Raw genomic sequence first — 21,497 nt, forward strand, 5'->3', positions numbered from 1 at the left:
AGACGGGAGTTTCTCCTCGGGGTCGGAGCAGGAGGCACGCGGAGTGTGAGGCCACGCATGAGCGGACGCTAACCCCCACCCCAGCCGCAAAGAGTCTACATGTCTAGGGTCTAGACATGTTCAGCTTTGTGGACCTCCGGCTCCTGCTCCTCTTAGCGGCCACCGCCCTCCTGACGCACGGCCAAGAGGAGGGCCAGGAAGAAGGCCAAGAAGAAGACAGTAAGTCCCAAACTCTTGGGAGTGTAGGGCTGCTTGCTCTCCTGCCCTGCGCTCGGTCCCTGGGGTCTGCGACTTAAACTGAGGCTCGGGATGCTCCGGAGGCTCAGGGATGGAAGGAAGATGGTGAGGGCTCTTGGTCGGTGCCCTCTCTGCGACGGGGTGTTGATGAAGGCCCCCCAGGAGTAAGAGGGGAGGATGCTGCACGGCAAGAATTGGCGTAGGAGGAGTTCTGAGCGCGCACTGTGAAGTACAGCGGGAGAAATAGGGTCTGGGCACCGGTTTGGGGGAAAGTACGTCGAAGATGGGATGGAGGCGCCGAGTTGGGAAATTGGAGTCCAAGATGTAACAGTGATCAGGAAGGCTATGGGATGATTCATCAGGAAAGACTGTTGGCCCTCTCTGCGGGCTAGCAGTGTTCCTGGGGCCGCGGAGGTCTTGGACTGAGGGGGGAGGGGGCGCAGAGAGTGGGCGGGTTGAATGATGAGAAACTTTGGCGCGGACTTGGCCACGCAGGGTCTTTGCGCCCTCTGCTGATCTACACTGGGCAGTGCGCGTCCTTATCCAGCGCTTCCCCGCGCAGGAGCTGGAGCGGGAAGACCGGGATGGTTGCTGGGTGTGGACCCCACCTCTAGATCTGGAAAATAAAGCTGGAGATGGGATAGCCCCTGTCTCTAAAAGAAATAGCTAGTTTGGGGAAATTGCTTAGTGTCGCCCTAGTGGCCGTCTCGGTAGAAGATTGCGGTGGGCGTGGTTAACTAACCACTTACTGTTGCGGACTTTCTGGTTCTTTGACTAAGAAGTGACCCGGAGCACCGGCTGGCTTTGGGAGACGGGGGTTGTCCCTGAGCTAGGCCTTTTGAGATGTCTGGGCGCCGGAGTCGGGGCGTACCCTATTTTTACCGTACGTTTCAGGTCTCTGGGCGGGATCCCACGCCAATCAGCCCCACCCCATCCTCTTAGCCCCGCCCACGCCATCCCACCTGCCCCGGGAATGGGGCGGAATCTGGGTTGAACCTCCCATCTCTCCTCCCATTTTCCTCTGAGGTCTCCAACCAAGGTCACGCCCCGCAAGCCTGCCCTCGGGATGGGGCGCCTCTCTTCCCACTCCTCCATCCCCCGTCCCCGCCCCCACCCCCACCCAATGGCTTTTTATTTCACTTGGCTTCAGCGCCAATGGGCTGAGGTTACAGTTGGAAGCGACCCCGGCCTAAAGCTTTGTTTAAATTCCTGAGAACTGGAAAGAGTTATAGCTGTCCTGGCCAGGCGCCTCGGCGCTGTCACTGGCTCTGATGAGGAGCAGATGAGCGTTTAAGGATTTGGGGAAAGGAAAAACAAAAGGACAAAAAATGGAAAGGCGGGAAATGGAAAATCTAAATGTGCCTCTAAGACCGAAGGGAAGGGACGGTGGGGTTGGGGTGCCTGGAGCCCCGAGGTGAGGGACTCGCGCGCCGCTGACAGCCCCCATCTCCCCGTCTTGCCCCAGTCCCACCAGTCACCTGCGTACAGAACGGCCTCAGGTACCATGACCGAGACGTGTGGAAACCCGTGCCCTGCCAGATCTGCGTCTGCGACAACGGCAACGTGCTGTGCGATGACGTGATCTGCGACGAACTTAAGGACTGTCCTAACGCCAAAGTCCCCACGGACGAATGCTGCCCCGTCTGCCCCGAAGGCCAGGGTATAGCTCGGGGCCTGGGCCGGGGCGGGCGGGGGCTGGGGGATATAAGCGGGGACGCTCCTTAGCCCCTGTCAGGGGAGGCCTCTGTCTCTGGGAGCACCTGGAGCAAACCTTGCCTCTAAGTCCTGTCTCTCCCCACCCCCCCCAGAATCAACCACGGACCAAGAAACCACTGGAGTCGAGGTAATCCTCTGCCCCTTTGCCGTCGACTCTAGCCACACCCCGCCCCCCAGGACTCTTCACGGGTCGTCTCTAACCCGGTTCCTTTTGTTTCCTCTCCTGCAACCCCACAGGGACCCAAAGGAGACACTGGCCCCCGAGGCCCAAGGGTAAGCGGCGCCCTCTCGCGGCTGTCGGGGGAGGTGAGTGGGCATGGCTCCCGGCCTGCGCTCACCAGGCCTGCCCTTTCCCGCCGCAGGGACCCGCCGGCCCCCCTGGCCGAGATGGCATCCCTGGACAACCTGGACTTCCTGGACCCCCTGGACCCCCCGGACCTCCCGGACCCCCTGGCCTCGGAGGAGTAAGTGGAGAGTCGAGGCTTCTGTGGAAGGCCTTAGGAGCCAGCCCTGCCCCCCCCCCCCCCCACCCCCCCACTCCCGCTCCCGCCGCTGTTTTCGTTTGCTGGGTTTTGTTTTGTTTTGGCAGATGGCATACTTTGTTTTTTTGAAATAATGTCAAACTCATAGGGGAAGAGGGGGAGAAGAGTTGCAAGAATAATGCAAAGAAACTTTCCTATATCGTTCACAATTTGTTACATTTGCTTTATCAGTCTCCATGTACATGTAAAATTATTGGGGGGGTTTTCTCTGAACCATCTGAGAGTAATTTGCTGGTATTGTGTCCCTTTGCTCCTAAATACTTTACTGTGTATTTTCTAAGAGCTAAAACATTCTCTTACATGAGCATTACATAATGAGTACATTTTAGAAATTTAACGTTGATGTGATACTGTTATCTAATATGCAGTCCATATTCAAACCTCACCAGTGTTCTCCATAATGTCCTTTACACCATTTGTCCCCCCTGGTTCAAGATCCAGTCCAGGATTATGAATCACATTTTAATTATCATGTCTCTTCAGTTTCCTTTCACCTGGAACATTCCTCAGGCTTTCCTTGTCTTTCATGACACTGAACTGTTTTGCAAAAGCCAGTTGTTTTGTAGACTGTCTCTTAAATTGGGTTTGTTGGGTGTGTCTTCCTGATTAGATTCCAATGATACGTTTTGGGCAAGACTGTGCCACAGGTCGTGTAGCTGTACTGCATAGAGAATGTGATATCTGTCCCATAACTGGTGATATCTTCTGCCTTTCAACTCACTGCCCTGACCCTGTTTTCTCATGCACTCTCTCTTCCAGAACTTTGCTCCCCAGTTGTCTTACGGCTATGATGAGAAATCAACAGGAATTTCCGTGCCTGGTCCCATGGTGAGACATCAGCAGACGATGTAGAGGGCAGAAAAAGAGCAGACGGGCCAGTGAAGGCGCATAGGGTGACTTAGATAACTTGGGAGGTCAAGATGACTTTTGGGACCTCAGAATCCAGACAGAACATGAGGCAGGTGGGTGGGCCGAACAGGAACCATGGGAGATAAATTTTCCTACCGAGGCTTCACTCTGGCCTCTCTGTCTTTTCCTTCCATAGGGTCCTTCTGGTCCTCGTGGTCTCCCTGGCCCCCCTGGCGCACCTGTGAGTATCCAGGATGTCTACACCCCTTTGGGCTTTAGAGGGAGGATTGGCATGAGGGCAAGGAAAGTACTCAGAGATCTCTTGATGAGATGGAGGACATGTTGGCAAGGACCTGTCCTTCTAACCCTACCCCTCTCTTCTTGTCCTCCAGGGTCCCCAAGGTTTCCAAGGCCCCCCTGGTGAGCCTGGCGAGCCTGGAGCCTCAGTAAGTGACCCCTGATTTGCATTCTCTATGCAAATATACACCCCCTCTACAAATATATGGATTCTCCTATTGAAGGACCACCATCTGGAGTCTTTGTTACCTCCTTCTTCCAATCCTAGCCTTCCCCTTCTTTTCTCCTTATCCTGGTCATTCTAACATCCTCTCTTCCCGTCACCTCTAGGGTCCCATGGGTCCCCGTGGTCCCCCTGGCCCCCCTGGCAAGAACGGAGATGATGTAAGTAGCCCTGGTGAGGAGACACCATCTGACCCCCACCACCTGTCCATGTGTGGGCTCCTGCAATCTCTACCCTAGTTCCTCCACCACCTTTGGGAGTGACACCCAGAGAAAGACGGACATGTTCTCCCTGACGTACGGGACTGCCCTTGAATAGGGAGCTACCTGGGATGTTTCCCCGTCTTCCTAACAGACGTAGCTGTCCCTCCCCTCAACTCAGTCACCTTAAGTAGTCTCCAACTCTATCCTTGACATGAGCGGCTTCCCTAGGTGTAACCTCAGGTTTTCACTCCATGTGGTGAGATTAAGATGCTGGTGACAGAAATAAACAGAAATTCTTTGGAGGGAGGCAAAATTCACCAAGCGAGTGTTTCACAGTACATTTAAACTGAGATAGGATTTGGGGTCCCGAAGCCTGACTCTCAACAATCCCAAGAAAACCCAAGCCTCCCATTCTTTTCCAACTCTGGGGGCATGGGCATGATGGCCTTTTCTTTTTCTCTCAGGGTGAAGCTGGAAAGCCTGGTCGTCCTGGTGAGCGCGGGCCTCCCGGACCTCAGGTGAGCAGGATGGTGTGGCTGCCTCAGGCCTTGCTGCACTGGGGCTTCCTCTGGGAGCTGTGTCCACAGTGGAGTCTCCTAATGGCTCTGCCTTTGTCTTTTGCGTTCCTCTCCAGGGTGCTCGGGGATTGCCTGGAACAGCTGGCCTCCCTGGAATGAAGGGACACAGAGTGAGTCTCCTTTGTATCATCTAAGTTCCCAAAGTCCCAGTGTCATGTTCTAGTCCTTTCCCCAGAGGACCCTGGCATGCATCACGGTGGGTGGTAGCTACATAAGAAGTTCCAAGGGACAGAGAGTAAATGTCCAAGAGAACTTCCCTTCGTTGGGAAAGAAATCCCAATAAAGGGAGGGAGGGAGATCTTGGATCAGTTGGGGTTTAGTCTAGCTCAAACACAGGGGGATAGATGTGATGACCTCCTGAGGCTCCTTCTCTGGGCTGAGCAAGTGTCAGGGTGGTCGACAGTCTCCACAGGGTCTCACGCTGGCCCTCCCTCCTATCTTAGGGTTTCAGTGGTTTGGATGGTGCCAAGGGAGATGCTGGTCCTGCTGGCCCCAAGGTAAGATGCTGTGTGACGGACACGGTCATTCACCTCCTCCACAGTCCCACCTAGAACAGATTCCTTACTCCATTCTCTGCTCTGTAGGGTGAGCCTGGTAGCCCTGGTGAAAATGGAGCTCCTGGTCAGATGGTGAGTGTGTCCAGTTCTGGAAGGAAGGGAGGGAGCAGGCTGTAGGAGCAAGATGGGGGCTTGGGGAGAAGGGGGTGTCTTCCATCTCACTTGGCTTCTCTTGGTTTTGTTACCAGGGCCCCCGTGGTCTGCCTGGTGAGAGAGGTCGCCCTGGAGCCCCTGGCCCTGCTGTAAGTACTGGCCCTTTGGGGAACCCAGAGCTCTGGAAAGCGCTCCTTAGGAGCTAAGGGACCGAGCAGCGCTCAGTGAGTGTAACCGGGACTTCTGCTCTTCTGCAGGGTGCTCGAGGAAATGATGGTGCTACTGGTGCTGCTGGCCCCCCTGTGAGTACAGCCTTTAGACTCCGGTGCCTGGGACTGGGGCGGGGCCTCAGTGTCAGCTCTTGTGGCTGACATCAGGGCCAGGTGTCAACCCCAGGACCTCTTCTGTCCCAGGCTGTGACTTGCAGCTGCCATCTTCCTTCTTACTAACACTGCCCTTTTATTCACAGGGTCCCACTGGCCCCGCTGGTCCTCCTGGTTTCCCTGGTGCTGTGGGTGCTAAGGTGAGACCCCCACCCTCCAATGAGCAGAGCTCCCATGGGCCAAGGGGGTGGGCATTTCTTTGCTCCCGAAACCTGAAGGGCCCAGAATCAAGAGAGAAGCCTAGTCCCCAGCATCTTTGTCTTGGGGGGGGTCTCTTCCCTGATCTTGAGTCATGCCTCTTGGTCTCCTGTCCTGGCCCTTCACCCCTTGCCATCTGGAGGTGAGGTTGGGTTCCCAGAGTGACTTCTGACATATCCTTTCTTCCAATCCAGGGTGAAGCTGGTCCCCAAGGACCCCGAGGTTCTGAAGGTCCCCAGGGTGTACGTGGTGAGCCTGGCCCCCCTGGCCCTGCTGGTGCTGCTGGCCCTGCTGTAAGTATCACTTCCTCAGTGCTCCCATGCTCCTCCCTAACTCAGAGTCCTTGCCTTTCACTCACCCACCTCTCTCTGTGTCACAGGGCAACCCTGGTGCTGATGGACAGCCTGGTGCTAAAGGTGCCAATGTAAGTATCCTGCAGGTTTCAGAGCCGCCCCTGGTACCCACTTTCCACCTGCCCTGTGCCCTCCACTCCTGGGCTCAATTTGTTCTGCCTCCCTCAGGGCGCTCCTGGTATTGCTGGTGCTCCTGGCTTCCCTGGTGCCCGAGGCCCCTCTGGACCCCAGGGCCCCAGTGGCCCCCCTGGTCCCAAGGGTAACAGCGTAAGTACCACTGTCTCTCTTTTGTCCCACCTCCTATGTTGATCTGAGGCCCTTGTCTGGGAAGCATGATGGGCCAGGCCAGCTGAGCACTGTACCCGTTCTTCACTCATCTTCTCCCCCTACTCAGGGTGAACCCGGCGCTCCTGGCAGCAAAGGAGACACTGGTGCCAAGGGAGAACCCGTAAGTCCTCTCGCAGCTCCGTCTGTCTGCCCCAGAAGCCCCTGGGGGGTGGTCCAGGGAGGAAGCGGAACCCCCGGTGCTGGAGACCCAGCCTCCAGACAACTCTGAAGCTGGCACCAGGACAGCCCCTCACTGTAAGCTGCCCCCTCCTCTCTGCCCTCTCCAGGGTCCCACTGGTATTCAAGGCCCCCCTGGCCCCGCTGGGGAAGAAGGAAAGCGAGGAGCCCGAGGTGAACCTGGACCTGCTGGCCTGCCTGGACCCCCTGGCGAGCGTGTAAGTGCCCCCTTCTTCACCCCAGTGCCGACCTGGTGCCCATGTGTCTGAGCTCACTGACCTCCTCTCCTCCCCCAGGGCGGACCTGGAAGCCGTGGTTTCCCTGGCTCTGACGGTGTTGCTGGTCCCAAGGTAAACCTCTCATCACGACTGGGAGGCTGACCCTGCTGCTCCCTGGACATTACCTTCCTCTCCCGGATGTAATCGGCCCCCTCCCAGCCCCACCGCCCAGTCCATTAGCGCCCACACGGGGGCTGCTGACCTCGTCACACTCAGCTCACCTTGACCTCCTCACCACCACCAGTGCCCCTCAAAGCACCCAGCCCCATGGCCCAGGAGGAAGAGGTGGATGCCAGCCCATGATGAAGTGGCCCAGACTTGAAACCCTAATTATTGCTGTGACTCTCCCAACTAGGGTCCTGCTGGTGAACGCGGTGCTCCTGGCCCTGCTGGCCCCAAAGGGTCTCCTGGTGAAGCTGGTCGCCCCGGTGAAGCTGGCCTGCCCGGTGCCAAGGTGAGACTCCAGCACTCTGCCCAGCGAATTTATTGTTGTCTGTTAGTGGCCCAGGACCCTGCCCATCCTGTGTTGGCTCTGGAGCAGGACCACAGATCCGCCTTCTGGAATGTCGTCCTCCTGGCCTACACCTTCCTACCGCCCCTCTCCCATCACCTGTATCCTCCGCTCCACTCACACCTGTCTGCCTCCCCCTCAGGGTCTGACTGGAAGCCCTGGCAGCCCAGGTCCTGATGGCAAAACTGGCCCCCCTGTAAGTATCCCTCCTCCAGGCCCCTGTCCGCCTCCTGACCTCTCGCCCTCTGCCCTCACCTCTGCTCGTGTCCCTTCCATCCTCAGGGTCCCGCTGGTCAAGATGGCCGCCCTGGACCCCCAGGCCCTCCCGGTGCCCGTGGTCAGGCTGGCGTGATGGGTTTCCCTGGACCTAAAGGTGCTGCTGTAAGTATTCAGGGAGTTGTGTTACATGGACATACACACTTGAGGCGAGGGTAGGCGTGGGGGGAAGAGTCCAGGGTCTGGGCCCAGCTCTGCCACTGACTTGCTATGTGGCCTCGGGCCACTTACTGCCCCCCTCTGGGCCTCAGTTTCCCTACTCCATAAAATGAGAGACCTCTCCTTGGCTTCACTACCATTGCTCTATCCCTGGAAATAAGTATTGTTGCTCGCTCCCCACCCCACACACACTTGGGGATAGGATGAGCCTTTTTCATGATAGTCATCCCCAGATCTTGGTGAGTTCTTTGAGGCTCAAAAGGAGATTTCAAAGGAATGAAAGCCCTTCGGAGCTCAGGTGTCTGCAGGCATATGATGGGGAGAAGAAAGGGAAGTGGGTGAGAGAGGAGCCTAAGGGGCATGTGTCTGGGAGGACAGGGCTCAGGGAGAGGCCAAAAGATGGAGCAGTCGAAGCCAACAGAGGCCTTCCTCAGGGGCCAGAGCTGATAGATGAAACAGCTCCTTAAAAATGCCACTCAAAGTAAACAGGAGGGACCCAGGAGGCCTAGTTGCCCACTTCAACTCCCTCAACCCTACCTCTCTTTCCCCAGGGAGAGCCTGGAAAAGCTGGAGAGCGAGGTGTTCCTGGACCCCCTGGCGCTGTTGTAAGTATCTCCTTTTGGTTCCTGTCACTTTCCTGCCCATGTCCCATCCCTATATCCTGCAGAAGGGATATGAGACTCCAGCCCATTCCTAGGGCATCAGGACCCCCAGCTCCAAGCCCCTTACCTGTGCTGTCTTCCTCAGCTGCCCACCCACCTCACCACTCTAACCCCTTTTTAACTCTTTCCCCAGGGTCCTGCTGGCAAAGACGGAGAAGCTGGAGCTCAGGGACCCCCAGGACCTGCTGTGAGTGTCCCTGACAGGGAGGCCTAGGAAGGGGGGCACTGTAGGGCAGGAGAGGGGTGCCAGTCCCCTGCCCCCTTCTCTGGGCCTTCCATGAGCACAGCATTCCCTCCATGCAGGGCCCCGCTGGTGAGAGAGGCGAACAAGGCCCTGCTGGCTCCCCTGGATTCCAGGTGAGGTCTCACGCTGTCAGGGTATTGGGAGAGGGGTGTGAGGAACACTTCTTCCAGATTCTAAGCCCATGCTTCCCTCCCCCATTTCCCACCCACAGGGTCTCCCTGGCCCTGCTGGTCCTCCTGGTGAAGCAGGCAAACCTGGTGAACAGGTAAGGTGTAACAGCTGGCTGAAGAGACGGGGAGTGCAGGCAACACAGAGGGAGAATCCAGCCCTCCTAGCTAAGCACACAGCCGTCAGCTAGAGGGAGCAAGGTTAGACTTGAGGAAGGGCTTCCCATCGTGAAGGACGCCACACAGAGGGGAGCACAGAGCTGCACCCCTGCATGCTAGGATTGGGAGGGAGCTGCATGGCTGCGGGTCTAGATGACTTCTTTTTAGAGCTGCTGGAATACTCTGGCTTTCCTTCAACCTCAAGTTCAGGAAAGGTGACACATCCCGAGGAAGGATAATCCCAGTTCAGTGCTCAGAAGGGGTTGGTCTCTAGTCACAGACTCTAAGGGCTAGCTCCCAGGTGGGCAAGAATGTTTTCTAGTGCGGAAGGCCAAGGTGGGTTTTGCTCACTGTCTCCCTTGCTCCCCCTCAGGGTGTTCCTGGAGACCTTGGTGCCCCCGGCCCCTCTGGAGCAAGAGTAAGTAGAGCCTCTTCTTGCATCACAGAGATGCCCTGCACCTGGGCCTCTTTCTGGAGCCACCATCACACACCCTGTCCTTCCCTTCCAGGGCGAGAGAGGTTTCCCCGGCGAGCGTGGTGTGCAAGGGCCGCCCGGTCCTGCAGGTCCCCGTGGAGCCAATGGTGCCCCTGGCAACGATGGTGCTAAGGTAAGGGCAGCATGGGGACCAGGTCTCACCCTTCTAGTGGTGGGGGCCGCCTGGCTGGGACCAAAGCCAGCTAGATGTTTGGGAGGGGTGGAGGGACAAGACTAGGGTAGGGTCCATGTGCAGCCTGAAGTTCTGGGCTGTGAGCCTTTTCTCTTAGCTAGTGCCTGTCTTTGGCCTCAGGACCAGGCCTGGGAGGAATTAAGACGAGGCTCAAAGTTGTGACCTAGACCTAGTTCTGAGATCCCAAGTCTCACTCCAGTCTTATCGGTTGTCACATAGGGTGATGCTGGTGCCCCTGGAGCCCCTGGTAGCCAGGGTGCCCCTGGCCTTCAAGGAATGCCTGGTGAACGAGGTGCAGCTGGCCTTCCAGGCCCTAAGGGTGACAGAGTAAGTGGAACTCCCCCTCCCTCGAGCTTTGTGTAGCTCCCATCTCTCTCTGCTTTGAATCCCTCAGCATCTTTCTTTCTGCTCCCTCGGGTGTTTTCCTCTTCTTAATCCTTCTCTGGCCTCTTGGTTATCATCTACCTATAGTTCAGGCCCTGCCCTTCCCATGTGTTACCATGGCGACAAGCAGGAGTGGGTGCCTCCTAGACTAGGGATCTCTTATTTGGGAGCTTCTTAGCCTAAAGTGTTAGTCGCTCAGTTGTGTCCAACTCTTTCCAACCCCTGGACTGTAGCTCACCAGGCTCCTCTATCCATGGGATTTCCCAGGCAAGAGTACTGGAGTGGGTTGCCGTTTCCTTCTCCAGGGGATCTTGCTGACCCAGGGATGGAACCCAGGTCTTTCCTGGGAATCCCCACACAGGCGTCTTTCCCCTGGAAGTTCTTAGGTTCTTTGCACATGTCGGGGCAGGGCAAACATAAGCTGGGGAGGGGTCCCAGACACAAGCAGGATGCTGAAGGTCACCTCCTTGCCCCACGCCAGAAGTCTCAGGCTTTCCTGTGTCTTTAGGGGGATGCTGGTCCCAAAGGTGCTGATGGTGCTCCTGGCAAAGATGGCGTCCGTGGTCTGACTGGTCCCATCGGTCCTCCTGGCCCTGCTGGTGCCCCTGGTGACAAGGTGAGATGGCCCCCTTCTCACCTTCTTCCCTAACACACAGCTTCCCTTGTGAGCCTGGGCACAGCTCTGCTAGGGAGGCATTTCCTGCCACTCCAACCTGGCAACCCAACGGTGGGGTGACCAGGAGGGAGGAGGACTCTCCTGGGGTCATCGGGCAGGAGTATTCAGCGTGGCACCCTGATCCTGAGCCTCTTGTCCCTTCCTTTCAGGGTGAAACTGGTCCTAGCGGCCCAGCCGGTCCCACTGGAGCTCGTGGCGCCCCCGTAAGTACAGAAGACCTGGTTAAGGCTCCGTACCTGGCACTTCTCTCCATGTGCCCCCCAGCTCTCTTTCTGTCCCTTCTCACCTTAGCTCCCACTTGCTCTGGTCCCTGGGCAGTGCTCCTCAGGCCCTCCTCCCCACCCTCCTGTCCATCCTCACCTGCCTTCCCCCGAATCAGGGCCTCTCCCAATTTGCCTCCTTCTCTTCTAGGGTGACCGTGGTGAGCCTGGTCCCCCCGGCCCTGCTGGCTTCGCTGGCCCCCCTGTGAGTACCAAGATCCTTTTTATCTTCCATCCCCAACTAGGACCTGGGGCCTTGGGTGATTGGATGAGGACAGAGGCGTTGGCCGGGTTTACAGGCGGGTGGAGGGGAGATTGTCTCCCATTGAAAGCGTCTTCCTGCCTGGAGTTCCGGTGCCCCCTAGGCTGACTTCCTGGGTGAGCACAGACCTCTCCTCCACTCACCACGCTCCCTCCTCCCCCAGGGTGCTGATGGCCAACCTGGTGCTAAAGGCGAACCTGGTGATGCTGGTGCTAAAGGTGATGCTGGGCCCCCCGGGCCTGCTGGACCTGCTGGACCCCCTGGCCCCATTGTGAGTATCTCACTGCTTAGGTCCAAGCTGCCAGCAGGCTGGACCCAGGATCGGCCCAGCCTTGATGCCTCTGTGTTCTCCTCCAGGGTAACGTTGGTGCTCCTGGACCCAAAGGTGCTCGCGGCAGCGCTGGTCCCCCTGTGAGTACCCACTCTGCCTCTCCGCTGAAGTTTCCCCCAGGCAGCATTTGGAGGTGGGGCAGCTGGGCCAGGTGAGGGGGTGTTCTCCCTCTGATCACTTCTTTGTCCTCTTCTTCAGGGTGCTACTGGTTTCCCAGGTGCTGCTGGCCGAGTCGGTCCCCCTGGCCCCTCTGTAAGTGTCCGTGGTGGAGACTCCACTGGTCTGGGAAGGTGTGGGACACAGGCTGTCAAGAGTGTGGTGGGCCTGACTGAGGCCTCAGGAATGCTCCAGAATCTGCTGGACTCTGACAGTTGCAATTCTCCCCATCCAGGGAAATGCTGGACCCCCTGGCCCTCCTGGCCCTGCTGGCAAAGAAGGCAGCAAAGGCCCCCGTGGTGAGACTGGCCCCGCTGGGCGTGCCGGTGAAGTTGGTCCCCCTGGTCCCCCTGGCCCCGCTGGTGAGAAAGGAGCCCCTGGTGCTGACGGACCTGCTGTAAGTGACCCCTCCAGAGGGGTCCAGAGTTGGGGGGTGTCGTCCCTGGCCACTGGGAGTCATCTCACCCCTGTCTGCACCCCCACCACAGGGCGCTCCTGGCACTCCTGGACCTCAGGGTATTGCTGGACAGCGTGGTGTGGTCGGCCTGCCCGGTCAGAGAGGAGAAAGAGGCTTCCCTGGTCTTCCTGGCCCCTCTGTGAGTGCCCCCTTACCTTGGGGCAGGGCCTTTGCAGGATTTGGAGGGTGCAGGATGGGGGTGGTATGGTCAGCAAGGGCAAATGTGGGGGACCATCAGGCCCTCTCCCACCCCATCTCTGGCCTGACTCTTTCTTCTCCCTCAGGGTGAACCCGGCAAACAAGGTCCTTCTGGAGCAAGTGGTGAACGTGGCCCCCCTGGTCCCATGGGCCCCCCTGGATTGGCTGGACCCCCTGGCGAGTCTGGACGTGAGGTACATGGTTGCCAGCCCCACACCAGTGCCATCACTGTGGCCCTTTGGGCCTTGGCCTGAGGCTCCCTTTCCTTGACTGATGTTCACCTCCCCGCCTCCCCTGCAGGGAGCTCCTGGTGCTGAAGGATCCCCTGGACGAGATGGTGCTCCTGGCGCCAAGGTGAGATGGCTGCCTCAGGACCATAGCCCCACAGCCACTCCTACCAGGCCGCTTCAGCTGCGGCTCACTGGATTTCCCTCTCTCTTCTCAGGGTGACCGTGGTGAGACCGGCCCTGCTGGACCTCCTGGTGCTCCTGGTGCTCCCGGTGCCCCTGGCCCTGTTGGGCCTGCTGGCAAGAGTGGTGATCGTGGTGAGACTGTAAGTCGCTGGGCCTGGCTTGCTGCTTCTGCTCAGGCCAGGGACTCTCCAGACTTGCCAGGGGATCTGCAGGTGGACACTTGACTTCACCTAGGCAGGGGAAGAGAGGAGGACTTGCAAGATGTCTGGCCCTTGGTCTTCCTGAAAAAACTGAGCCATAGGAGTTTGGATTTTTTGAACCTGAACCCTCCTCACCATTCTCTTTGCTTGGCCTGCTGTAAACTTTCCTCTGCTCCAAACTCAGTTTGGAATGTTTATTAGGAAAAAAAAAAAAGTTGAGCCACAGCTCAGCCTCAAGGCCCCTCCCCAGCCAGTACACTGTTTCCCCCAAGGAAGGGGGTTTGTTCCCAGGTGCTCACCCCAGCTTACACAAAGCCTAAATCTGCTTGAAGATTCACCTGGGGTCAGGAGGGATGGATGTGGCAGGAACAGATGTGAAGGGATTTGGCCAAGGGGAGATTTCATCTGTAGCTCAGGCTGTTCCAGCCCTGAGCCGAGCTCCTCCAACCAGGATCTAATCCTCTCTTTGCTCTCCCTAGGGTCCTGCTGGTCCTGCTGGTCCCATTGGCCCCGTTGGTGCCCGTGGCCCTGCTGTAAGTGCCCTGCTCTGGCCCTTACATCATCCTCAGAACCCTTGTCCAGGTGGGGACTATACCCCCCTCAGTGCTAACAGAACTTAGACCTGATGGCCTGTCCTTGTCTCTCTTCTAGGGACCCCAAGGCCCCCGTGGTGACAAGGGTGAGACAGGCGAACAGGGAGACAGAGGCATCAAGGGTCACCGTGGCTTCTCCGGTCTCCAGGGTCCCCCTGGCCCTCCCGTGAGTATGCTCAGCCCCTCCCCAGCCCCGAGCTGACATTGCGTCTTCTTTCATCATCTCCCCAAGCCCTGCTGTGTGATGGGGAGGACACTTTACCTTAGTTTCCTTCTCCTCGCTAGTGGGAACTGGGGTCTGAAGACCAGTGGGCATTTCCAAGTAGCTTCTAGGAGGGTGAGGAGTGCACAAAGAGGGGTCGTGGGAGGGGTCTCAGCCTACGGACACCCTGGGGCTAGGCTTCCAGCATGACGCGGTTGGTGGCAGGGGGCCGTTGCTGGCCACCTCTGACCTACGCTTGGCCTAAACTGCCTTCCCATCGCTCCTACAGGGCTCTCCTGGTGAGCAAGGTCCTTCCGGAGCCTCTGGTCCTGCTGGTCCCCGCGTGAGTCATCTGTTTATCTGTTCTTCCTAGGCCCCTCGCCTCTCTGGAGAAGGGTCTGGAGCAGGGGAGGAAAGAAAGGAATGGGGTCTGTGGACAACCTTATGCGGCCTTTGGCCTCTCCCTCCCCACTTCCTCCCACAAAGTTCCCGTGGGAATAAGCCGTAAGAAGGCTGGGGAGTCTGAGCCAAGCAAAGTGGGAGATGGGCTTCTCTGCCAGAGCTGGAGTGGACCCCTGCTTTCTGGAAGGCTTTCTCCAACCAGCTTCCTCCCTGCAGGGTCCCCCTGGCTCTGCTGGTACTCCTGGCAAAGATGGACTCAATGGTCTCCCAGGCCCCATCGGTCCCCCTGGGCCTCGAGGTCGCACTGGTGATGCTGGTCCTGCTGTAAGTCCCCCAACCCTGTCTGCCCATGGCCCCCCAGCCCTGAAAGCACCGAGCCCCAGTAATCCCCACTCTCCTCCCTTCCTGCCCATGGCCCCCAGCCCTGAAAGCACTGAGCCCCAGTAATCCTCCCTCTCCTCCCTCTCTGCACAGGGTCCCCAGCCCTGAAAGCACTGAGCCCCAGTAATCCCCTCTCCTCCCTCTCTGCCCATGGCCCCCAGCCCTGAAAGCACTGAGCCCCAGTAATCCCCACTCTCGTCCCTTCCTGCCCATGGCCCCCAGCCCTGAAAGCACTGAGCCCCAGTAATCCTCCCTCTCCTCCCTCTCTGCACAGGGTCCTCCCGGCCCTCCTGGACCCCCTGGTCCCCCTGGTCCTCCCAGCGGCGGCTACGACTTGAGCTTCCTGCCCCAGCCACCTCAAGAGAAGGCTCACGATGGTGGCCGCTACTACCGGGCTGATGATGCCAACGTGGTCCGTGACCGTGACCTCGAGGTGGACACCACCCTCAAGAGCCTGAGCCAGCAGATCGAGAACATCCGGAGCCCTGAGGGCAGCCGCAAGAACCCCGCCCGCACCTGCCGTGACCTCAAGATGTGCCACCCCGACTGGAAGAGCGGTGAGGGCCTACCCAGCTGTGCCTCCCTCTCCTGCCGTGATGGGGCCAAGCCCTGAGGGGCCATCATCCCATACATGCCCTGATGCCATCTTACCTTGCCCCACCCCAGGAGAATACTGGATTGACCCCAACCAAGGCTGCAACCTGGATGCCATTAAGGTCTTCTGCAACATGGAGACCGGTGAGACCTGTGTGTACCCCACTCAGCCCAGTGTGCCCCAGAAGAACTGGTACATCAGCAAGAACCCCAAGGACAAGAGGCACGTCTGGTACGGCGAGAGCATGACCGGCGGATTCCAGGTGCGTGAGCTGGACCTTGTAGCCAGTCTTAACAGAGATGGGTTGGCCCAGGGCTCAGAAGGGCCTGAGGGTAGGTCCTGGGTGGACCAGACCTCTGCGAAGTGTGATGGACTGGGAGACAGGAAACTGGGGGCCTTGATACTGGCTCAGACATAGGGTGCCTGGGGGGCAGGGGATGCCACCTCTGGAAGTGGGGTTCTCTGGGATGCCCTCGGAGGAGTCCAGAGAGGGAGGCCAGGACTGGGGGCGCAAACAGCCATTCACTGCTCGCTCTGCCACCCCCACAGTTCGAGTACGGCGGCCAGGGCTCCGATCCTGCCGATGTGGCCATCCAGCTGACTTTCCTGCGCCTGATGTCCACCGAGGCCTCCCAGAACATCACCTACCACTGCAAGAACAGCGTGGCCTACATGGACCAGCAGACCGGCAGCCTCAAGAAGGCCCTGCTCCTCCAGGGCTCCAACGAGATCGAGATCCGGGCCGAGGGCAACAGCCGCTTCACCTACAGCGTCACCTACGACGGCTGCACGGTGAGTCCAGCAGGGCCCCTGTGCTGGTCTTTGGCTTTCCCGGCAGGCCCCGTCCCCCCACCCCCTCACTGCCACTTGGTGACGCCCCTCTCCCATTGTCTCCCCTTCACCCCAGAGTCACACCGGAGCCTGGGGCAAGACAGTGATCGAATACAAAACCACCAAGACCTCCCGCTTGCCCATCATCGATGTGGCTCCCTTGGACGTTGGCGCCCCAGACCAGGAATTCGGCTTCGACATCGGCTCTGTCTGCTTCCTGTAAACTCCTTCCACCCCAGCCTGGCTCCCTCCCACCCAACCCACTTGCCCCTGACTCTGGAAACAGACAAACAACCCAAACTGAAACCCCCCAAAAGCCAAAAAATGGGAGACAATTTCACATGGACTTTGGAAAATATTTTTTTCCTTTGCATTCATCTCTCAAACTTAGTTTTTATCTTTGACCAACTGAACATGACCAAACACCAAAAGTGCATTCAACCTTACCAAAAAAAAAAAAAGAATAAATAAATAACTTTTTAAAAAAAGGAAGCTTGGTCCACTTGCTTGAAGACCCACGTGGGGGTAAGTCCTTTTCTGCCCGTTGGGCTTATGACACCCCAGCACTGCCCTTTCTGCTCCTTTCTCCATGCCTTCTTAGGGCTTCCCCTCCACTGGTCCCCAAATCTAAGTCTCCCCAAAAGACACAGGAAACAATGCATTGTCTGCCCAGCAACCAAAGGCAATGCCGAAACACCCAAGTGGCCCCCACACTCCCAGCCCACTCCCTTCACCCAGAGCCCCCAAACCCTGGGGGACCTGGAGTCCTCAGACTGCCAAAGAAGCTTTACCATCTGGCATCCCTGTGGCCCCGGCAACATTCCCTCTTTGTTTTTTGAGGGGAGCATGCCAGGGGGACCACTGGCCCTTCAACACCAGGTTTGGAGGAAAGTCAGGAGGGGCCAAGACAGAGCAGAAACATCGGATTCGGGAACGCGACATCCCCCCGCAACCTGGCTGGGTGGGAGAGACTGCCCCGCTCCTTGTGTAACTGCATTGCTGAAAGACTACCTCGTTCTTGTCTTTGTGTGTCACCGAGGCAACTGCAGGGGGGCGGGACGGGGGCAGGGTGGACGGGCGCCCTCGTTTTATATCAAAGGTGCTACATCTCTGTGAAGGGGTGGGGTGGGGAGGGAGTCACTGGTGCTATGGAAGTGGAAACACCCCCCCCTCAGGCCAGCAAATGTTCCTTTTTGTTCAAAGTCTTTTTTTATTCTTTGTTTTTTTTTTTTTCCTTGTGGATGGGGACTCATGTGAATTTTCTAAAGGTGCTATTTAATGTGGGAGAGAGTGCCGCCTCCAGCGTCACTCACTCGCCACCCTCTCTTCATCCCCCTGGGCGCCTCTCACCTCCTCAGGCCTCTTGCCTCTGTCTCCCCACCTCTCCCTCCTCTGAAACCCTCTCCCCTTCTGGAGCTGCATCCCATTTTCATGGCCTTTCTCTCAGTCTGTCCTGCATCTTCTCTCACTGGGTTTCAGAGCACAATTTCCCAAAGCACAAAGCAGTTTTTCCCCCTAGGGGTGGGAGGAAGCGAGAGACTCTGTACCTATTTTGTATGTGTATAATAATTTGAGATGTTTTTAATTATTTTGATTGCTGGAATAAAGCATGTGGAAATGACCCAAACCTATCTGCAGTGGCCTCCTAATTTCCTTCCTAGGAGCTGGGGGAGGGGAGACCTGGGGAGGGAGGTGGGTGGGCTCTTCTCCTTTGGTGTCTGCCCCTTCCCTGCCCCTCCTCCTCTAGCACCCTAGATGGCCCCTCTCCCTCCCTCTTGCCTTTCCTAGGCCTATACCCTTTCTGTTTTCTCCTGCCATCTTCCTTGTGTGTCTCCCATACCCTCTTGTCCCTTACAGTGCCAGACAGGCAACCCTTTTGTGCAGCCACACACGCATACCTCCGTGCAGCCGTGCTCTGACCAAACCTCAGGCCCATGCCCACGCTCATCAGTGTCATTAACTCTTTCTGCCCCCTTCCATTGCTGGGGGCATCCTGCAGGGTTGGGGGCTTTGGTAGGACTTCCTTAGCAGGGGGGTGGGCACTGGGAGGCCCATGGTTGTGGGAGGGAGGTGGGGCAGGGAGGAGAAACTGGGAGTCTTCCTGGGCAAACGCAGAGTCACCTGGCCTCTTCTCCCTCCTTGCTCTCTCTGAGCTCCCCCAAGGGAGCATCCAGCAGCACTGAATGAGAAGGGGTTGCTGAGGCTGCCCTGAGTGCCAGAGGAGGCCTAAAGGAAGAAGTGCCTCCCGCCCCTTCTCCTGGGCCCCCAGGAGGAAAAGGGAGAACCTTGGGCCTTGGAGAGCTGCAATCCAGGTCCTTTCCGGGTGCTACCAGGAGGCAATGTGCCTTCCTGACCAGCTGGGCATGTCCTAGGTCTCTCTTAGCCTTCTAAGTCCCTAGAACTTGGCCCCTGGCCTGTGGAGTTCATTTTGACCAGCCCCTGCCTCCCGCCTGTTCTTTCTCATTTTTAAAAATTCTTGCTTCCTCTTCCTCCTTCTTTTCCCCTCCTTCCCCTTTTCTCACCCTCTGCCTGCCCCTCCTGCTGGCCTGGGAGCCTGAGGCCCCCACAGGGAAGGTGACTGGCCAGATCCCCAATCTCAGGGAAGAGGGACAGCAGTGTGCAGTCTGTGGGGACATAGCAGATCCAGGGAGTCAGAACTCTGAAGCAGACCAGGCACCCAGAGACCTAGAGATGGGTAGAAGTTGACAGCTACCCTATCCCACAAACCCCCCTACCCCTGCCCCCTGCAAGGTCTTAGGGCATAAACCTTTGGGCAGGAAAGGCCCACATCCCTCCTTCAGGTCCACAGAGAGGTGGACAAGTCCTCAGAGTCCATTGTCTGCCTCGGCTGTCATTAAATAGTCATGGTGGTTAACTATGGCCTTTAATAATTCATCATTAGTACTTCTCTCAGCTTCAGGATAGTGGAGTACTAGAATTAGCTTAAAGAGGACAAAAGATTGTGGCTTTGAACAAAAGTTTATTAATATGCCAATTACCTCAAGTTACCAGATGATCCTCTGATCAATCCAGTGAATGACTGGCAATGCAGGCCTGACACCAGCCTCAGCAACCCATCCACCTGGACCTCCTGCTCCTTGGCGCCCTTGGCCATCTTGGTCCCATCTCCATCTGCCCCCACAGGGGATCCGGAATCAACCCAAGCCTGGCATCCAAGGCTTTACCTGATCACTACCCACCTGTTCATTCTCACTGTCTCCTCCCAGGCTCACACTTGCCACACCAGCGGTTACACCACACTTCTTAACTTCCAGATCTTTCTTATATTTCAAATGTCTCGTTGCCCCCTTATTCTCCTGCCCAACTCAAGCAGTGTTTGACCTGAGTTTCCAAAGCTCTCCACGTCTGCAGAATTCAGCTCAGCCTTAGAGCAGACATTTTTGCCACTGTCGTACTTTGCTGATCTCACCTGTTATGCTCTCCAGGTCAAGTGGAGCTGGCCGAGGCAGGCTGGAGGCCAGGCACTGCAATGCTGGGCGCAGGTCCGGGCATAGACGCCGGGGAGGCTAAAGAAAGAGAAGGTGAGGTCAAGAGGCGGCCCTTTTAGGAGAGCGGGTGGTGTGTGAGCATCACTGACAATAAGAGTGAGCAAGTGTGAGAGGAAGAGCACGTGCAGATCCACGTGCAAGCAACTAGCAGTGAGAGGTTCTAGGCCTGGGCTTGCTGCCAAGAGAAACAGGTTCTCTGTCTAGCCACTAGCCACTGTGGCTGTGGAGCGCTTCACAAGAGGAAGTGCCCCCGAAGAACTCCGTTTCTCATTTTATTGTATTTAGCTTTAATAGCTACCCATGGCTTGCGGCTACTGAGCTGAGCAGCACAGTTCTTCGCAAAGCAGGGGCACTGTGCCTCTCACTACATGTGCGCAGACCTACACGTGGGTGCGTGTGTGTGCTTGCAGCGTGCGTGTGCATGCATGAGGGCAGGCGAGGTGACACCCGCCGCTGGTCAGGGCGGTGGTGGTGACAGAGCCCCACTGTGCTGTCCTGCCTGCGTCACGTGCGTTAGAGCCAGACTGTGGTTCCAGTGTGCATGCCGGGCAGGAGGGCAGGGGGACAAAGGGGCCATTGTATTACATTCCAGATTCAAGCCCTCCTCTCCGCTGACATCACGGCTGCCTAAATACAGCTGTTCAGAGCTGCTCCCCGAGACCCACTGCCCGCACGCGTGGAGGCACCTCGGCCCTTTCCGCCTGCTGCTCCATGGACTCACTTCTGCTTTTCGGTCAGGTTCCTGCAACTGATTTTTCAATCAAATCTAGACCAAAGATTCTAGAAAGAGGAGGCTACCTTTGGATTTTTCACTTTTTGCTTTCTTTCAGAATCCTGGGGCCTTTTTATGGCTCGAACCCATCTCCTGGCAGGACTTTCTATAACTGAAATGTGGCGGATTTTCCCTCTTTTTCTTTCCGGCTCTTTAACACTCAGCTCCCCTGGTGGCTCTAAGACAGAACTGGGTGATGTTGAGAGGGGCTTCCCGGCTGAGCGTGGGAGCCTCAGGCCAGGCGCCCACAATGCCATGTGGAGCTGATTGCGGGGCTGCTGGAGCAAGTATGGGGCTCTGAAAGCAAGACCCACAGGAGGAGAGGGAGTGAGGTGGGTTCCTACAGTCATCCCTGGGTGAATGAGAAAGTACGCACTCACCTAGGACCAAATGCCTCAGTGTTCAAAGGGATCCTGCACCAGCGTGGGTGTGTGAGGGACAGCGGGGGCAGGGGGGAATCTGCAGACATGGGGCATGTGTGCATAGACATGACTGAGGGCATAAGAGAGTTTGTCTGTGTAAGGGTGAAAGGGAGATGATAGAGCAGGGAGGAGTGTGGGGGAATGCGGAGAAGCTGGGGGCAGGGAGGCCACCATCCTGAAGTCCAGGGCTGCTGAGGCTTTAGTGCGGGTCAGCAGCTGTGTCTCTGCATCCCCTTCCAGGTGTGAGAGCTGAGAGGTGTCCGTGGACCAGGAGGCAAAACCCTGGAAGAAGGAAGGCTTTTGTCTCAGAGGATGATCAGGCCCTTACACTCACGGACAATCCAGTGCTTTGCAGGGGATGTGCATGGCAAGGCCTGGAGGGAGGTGAGTCCAGGCCCCGTGGGTGATGGAGAGACTGGGATTCTCTCTGCATGAGACACCAGTGGAGGAAAGGAAGATAGGGTAGGGTGGAGACCAGAGCACATTTTAGAACAAGAATGCCACCACATATTCAATGCTAGGTGACTTCACTGCTGTGAGGCAAACCGCTCCCTCTCCTCAAGGCTTCCGAAAACTAACGCACACAGAGGCCTGGA

At 57.4% G+C, this 21,497-nt stretch overlaps 2 protein-coding genes across 2 annotated transcripts in view; both read left to right on the forward strand.

The window, feature by feature from the left end:
• On the forward strand, positions 1–17,825 carry COL1A1 (collagen type I alpha 1 chain). Its single transcript, XM_027974705.2, has 51 exons — positions 1–219; positions 1,703–1,897; positions 2,046–2,080; positions 2,191–2,226; positions 2,316–2,417; positions 3,255–3,323; positions 3,541–3,585; positions 3,737–3,790; positions 3,972–4,025; positions 4,532–4,585; positions 4,702–4,755; positions 5,089–5,142; positions 5,230–5,274; positions 5,391–5,444; positions 5,553–5,597; positions 5,765–5,818; positions 6,071–6,169; positions 6,256–6,300; positions 6,398–6,496; positions 6,624–6,677; positions 6,844–6,951; positions 7,030–7,083; positions 7,367–7,465; positions 7,665–7,718; positions 7,805–7,903; positions 8,509–8,562; positions 8,753–8,806; positions 8,923–8,976; positions 9,075–9,128; positions 9,563–9,607; positions 9,699–9,797; positions 10,077–10,184; positions 10,750–10,857; positions 11,067–11,120; positions 11,329–11,382; positions 11,603–11,710; positions 11,797–11,850; positions 11,969–12,022; positions 12,162–12,323; positions 12,415–12,522; positions 12,668–12,775; positions 12,882–12,935; positions 13,027–13,134; positions 13,674–13,727; positions 13,846–13,953; positions 14,279–14,332; positions 14,608–14,715; positions 15,047–15,329; positions 15,439–15,629; positions 15,917–16,159; positions 16,275–17,825. Exons 1-51 carry the CDS (start codon positions 117–119, stop codon positions 16,419–16,421), a joined length of 4,392 nt encoding a protein of 1,463 aa, XP_027830506.1. The 5' UTR covers positions 1–116; the 3' UTR covers positions 16,422–17,825.
• Positions 16,724–21,497, forward strand: part of LOC114116862 (spermatid-specific linker histone H1-like protein) — a 13,711-nt gene continuing 8,937 nt past the window's right edge. The window contains exons 1-2 of the mRNA XM_042255832.2: positions 16,724–20,811; positions 21,142–21,285. The gene's annotated coding sequence lies outside the window, so the exon portion shown is untranslated. The remainder of the gene's footprint in view (positions 20,812–21,141; positions 21,286–21,497) is intronic.

This window comes from Ovis aries, chromosome 11, assembly GCF_016772045.2.
Source record: "Ovis aries strain OAR_USU_Benz2616 breed Rambouillet chromosome 11, ARS-UI_Ramb_v3.0, whole genome shotgun sequence".
In the NCBI taxonomy this organism is placed as follows: Eukaryota; Metazoa; Chordata; class Mammalia; order Artiodactyla; family Bovidae; genus Ovis; species Ovis aries.

Coding starts and splice junctions, on each gene's coding strand:
- COL1A1 (XM_027974705.2), top strand. CDS start 117: ATGTTCAGCTTTGTGGACCTCCGGCTCCTGCTCCTCTTAGCGGCCACC. Junction 7,719..7,804: donor ATGGCAAAACTGGCCCCCCT/GTAAGTATCCCT, acceptor TTCCATCCTCAG/GGTCCCGCTGGTCAAGATGG. Junction 13,954..14,278: donor AGGGTCCCCCTGGCCCTCCC/GTGAGTATGCTC, acceptor TCGCTCCTACAG/GGCTCTCCTGGTGAGCAAGG.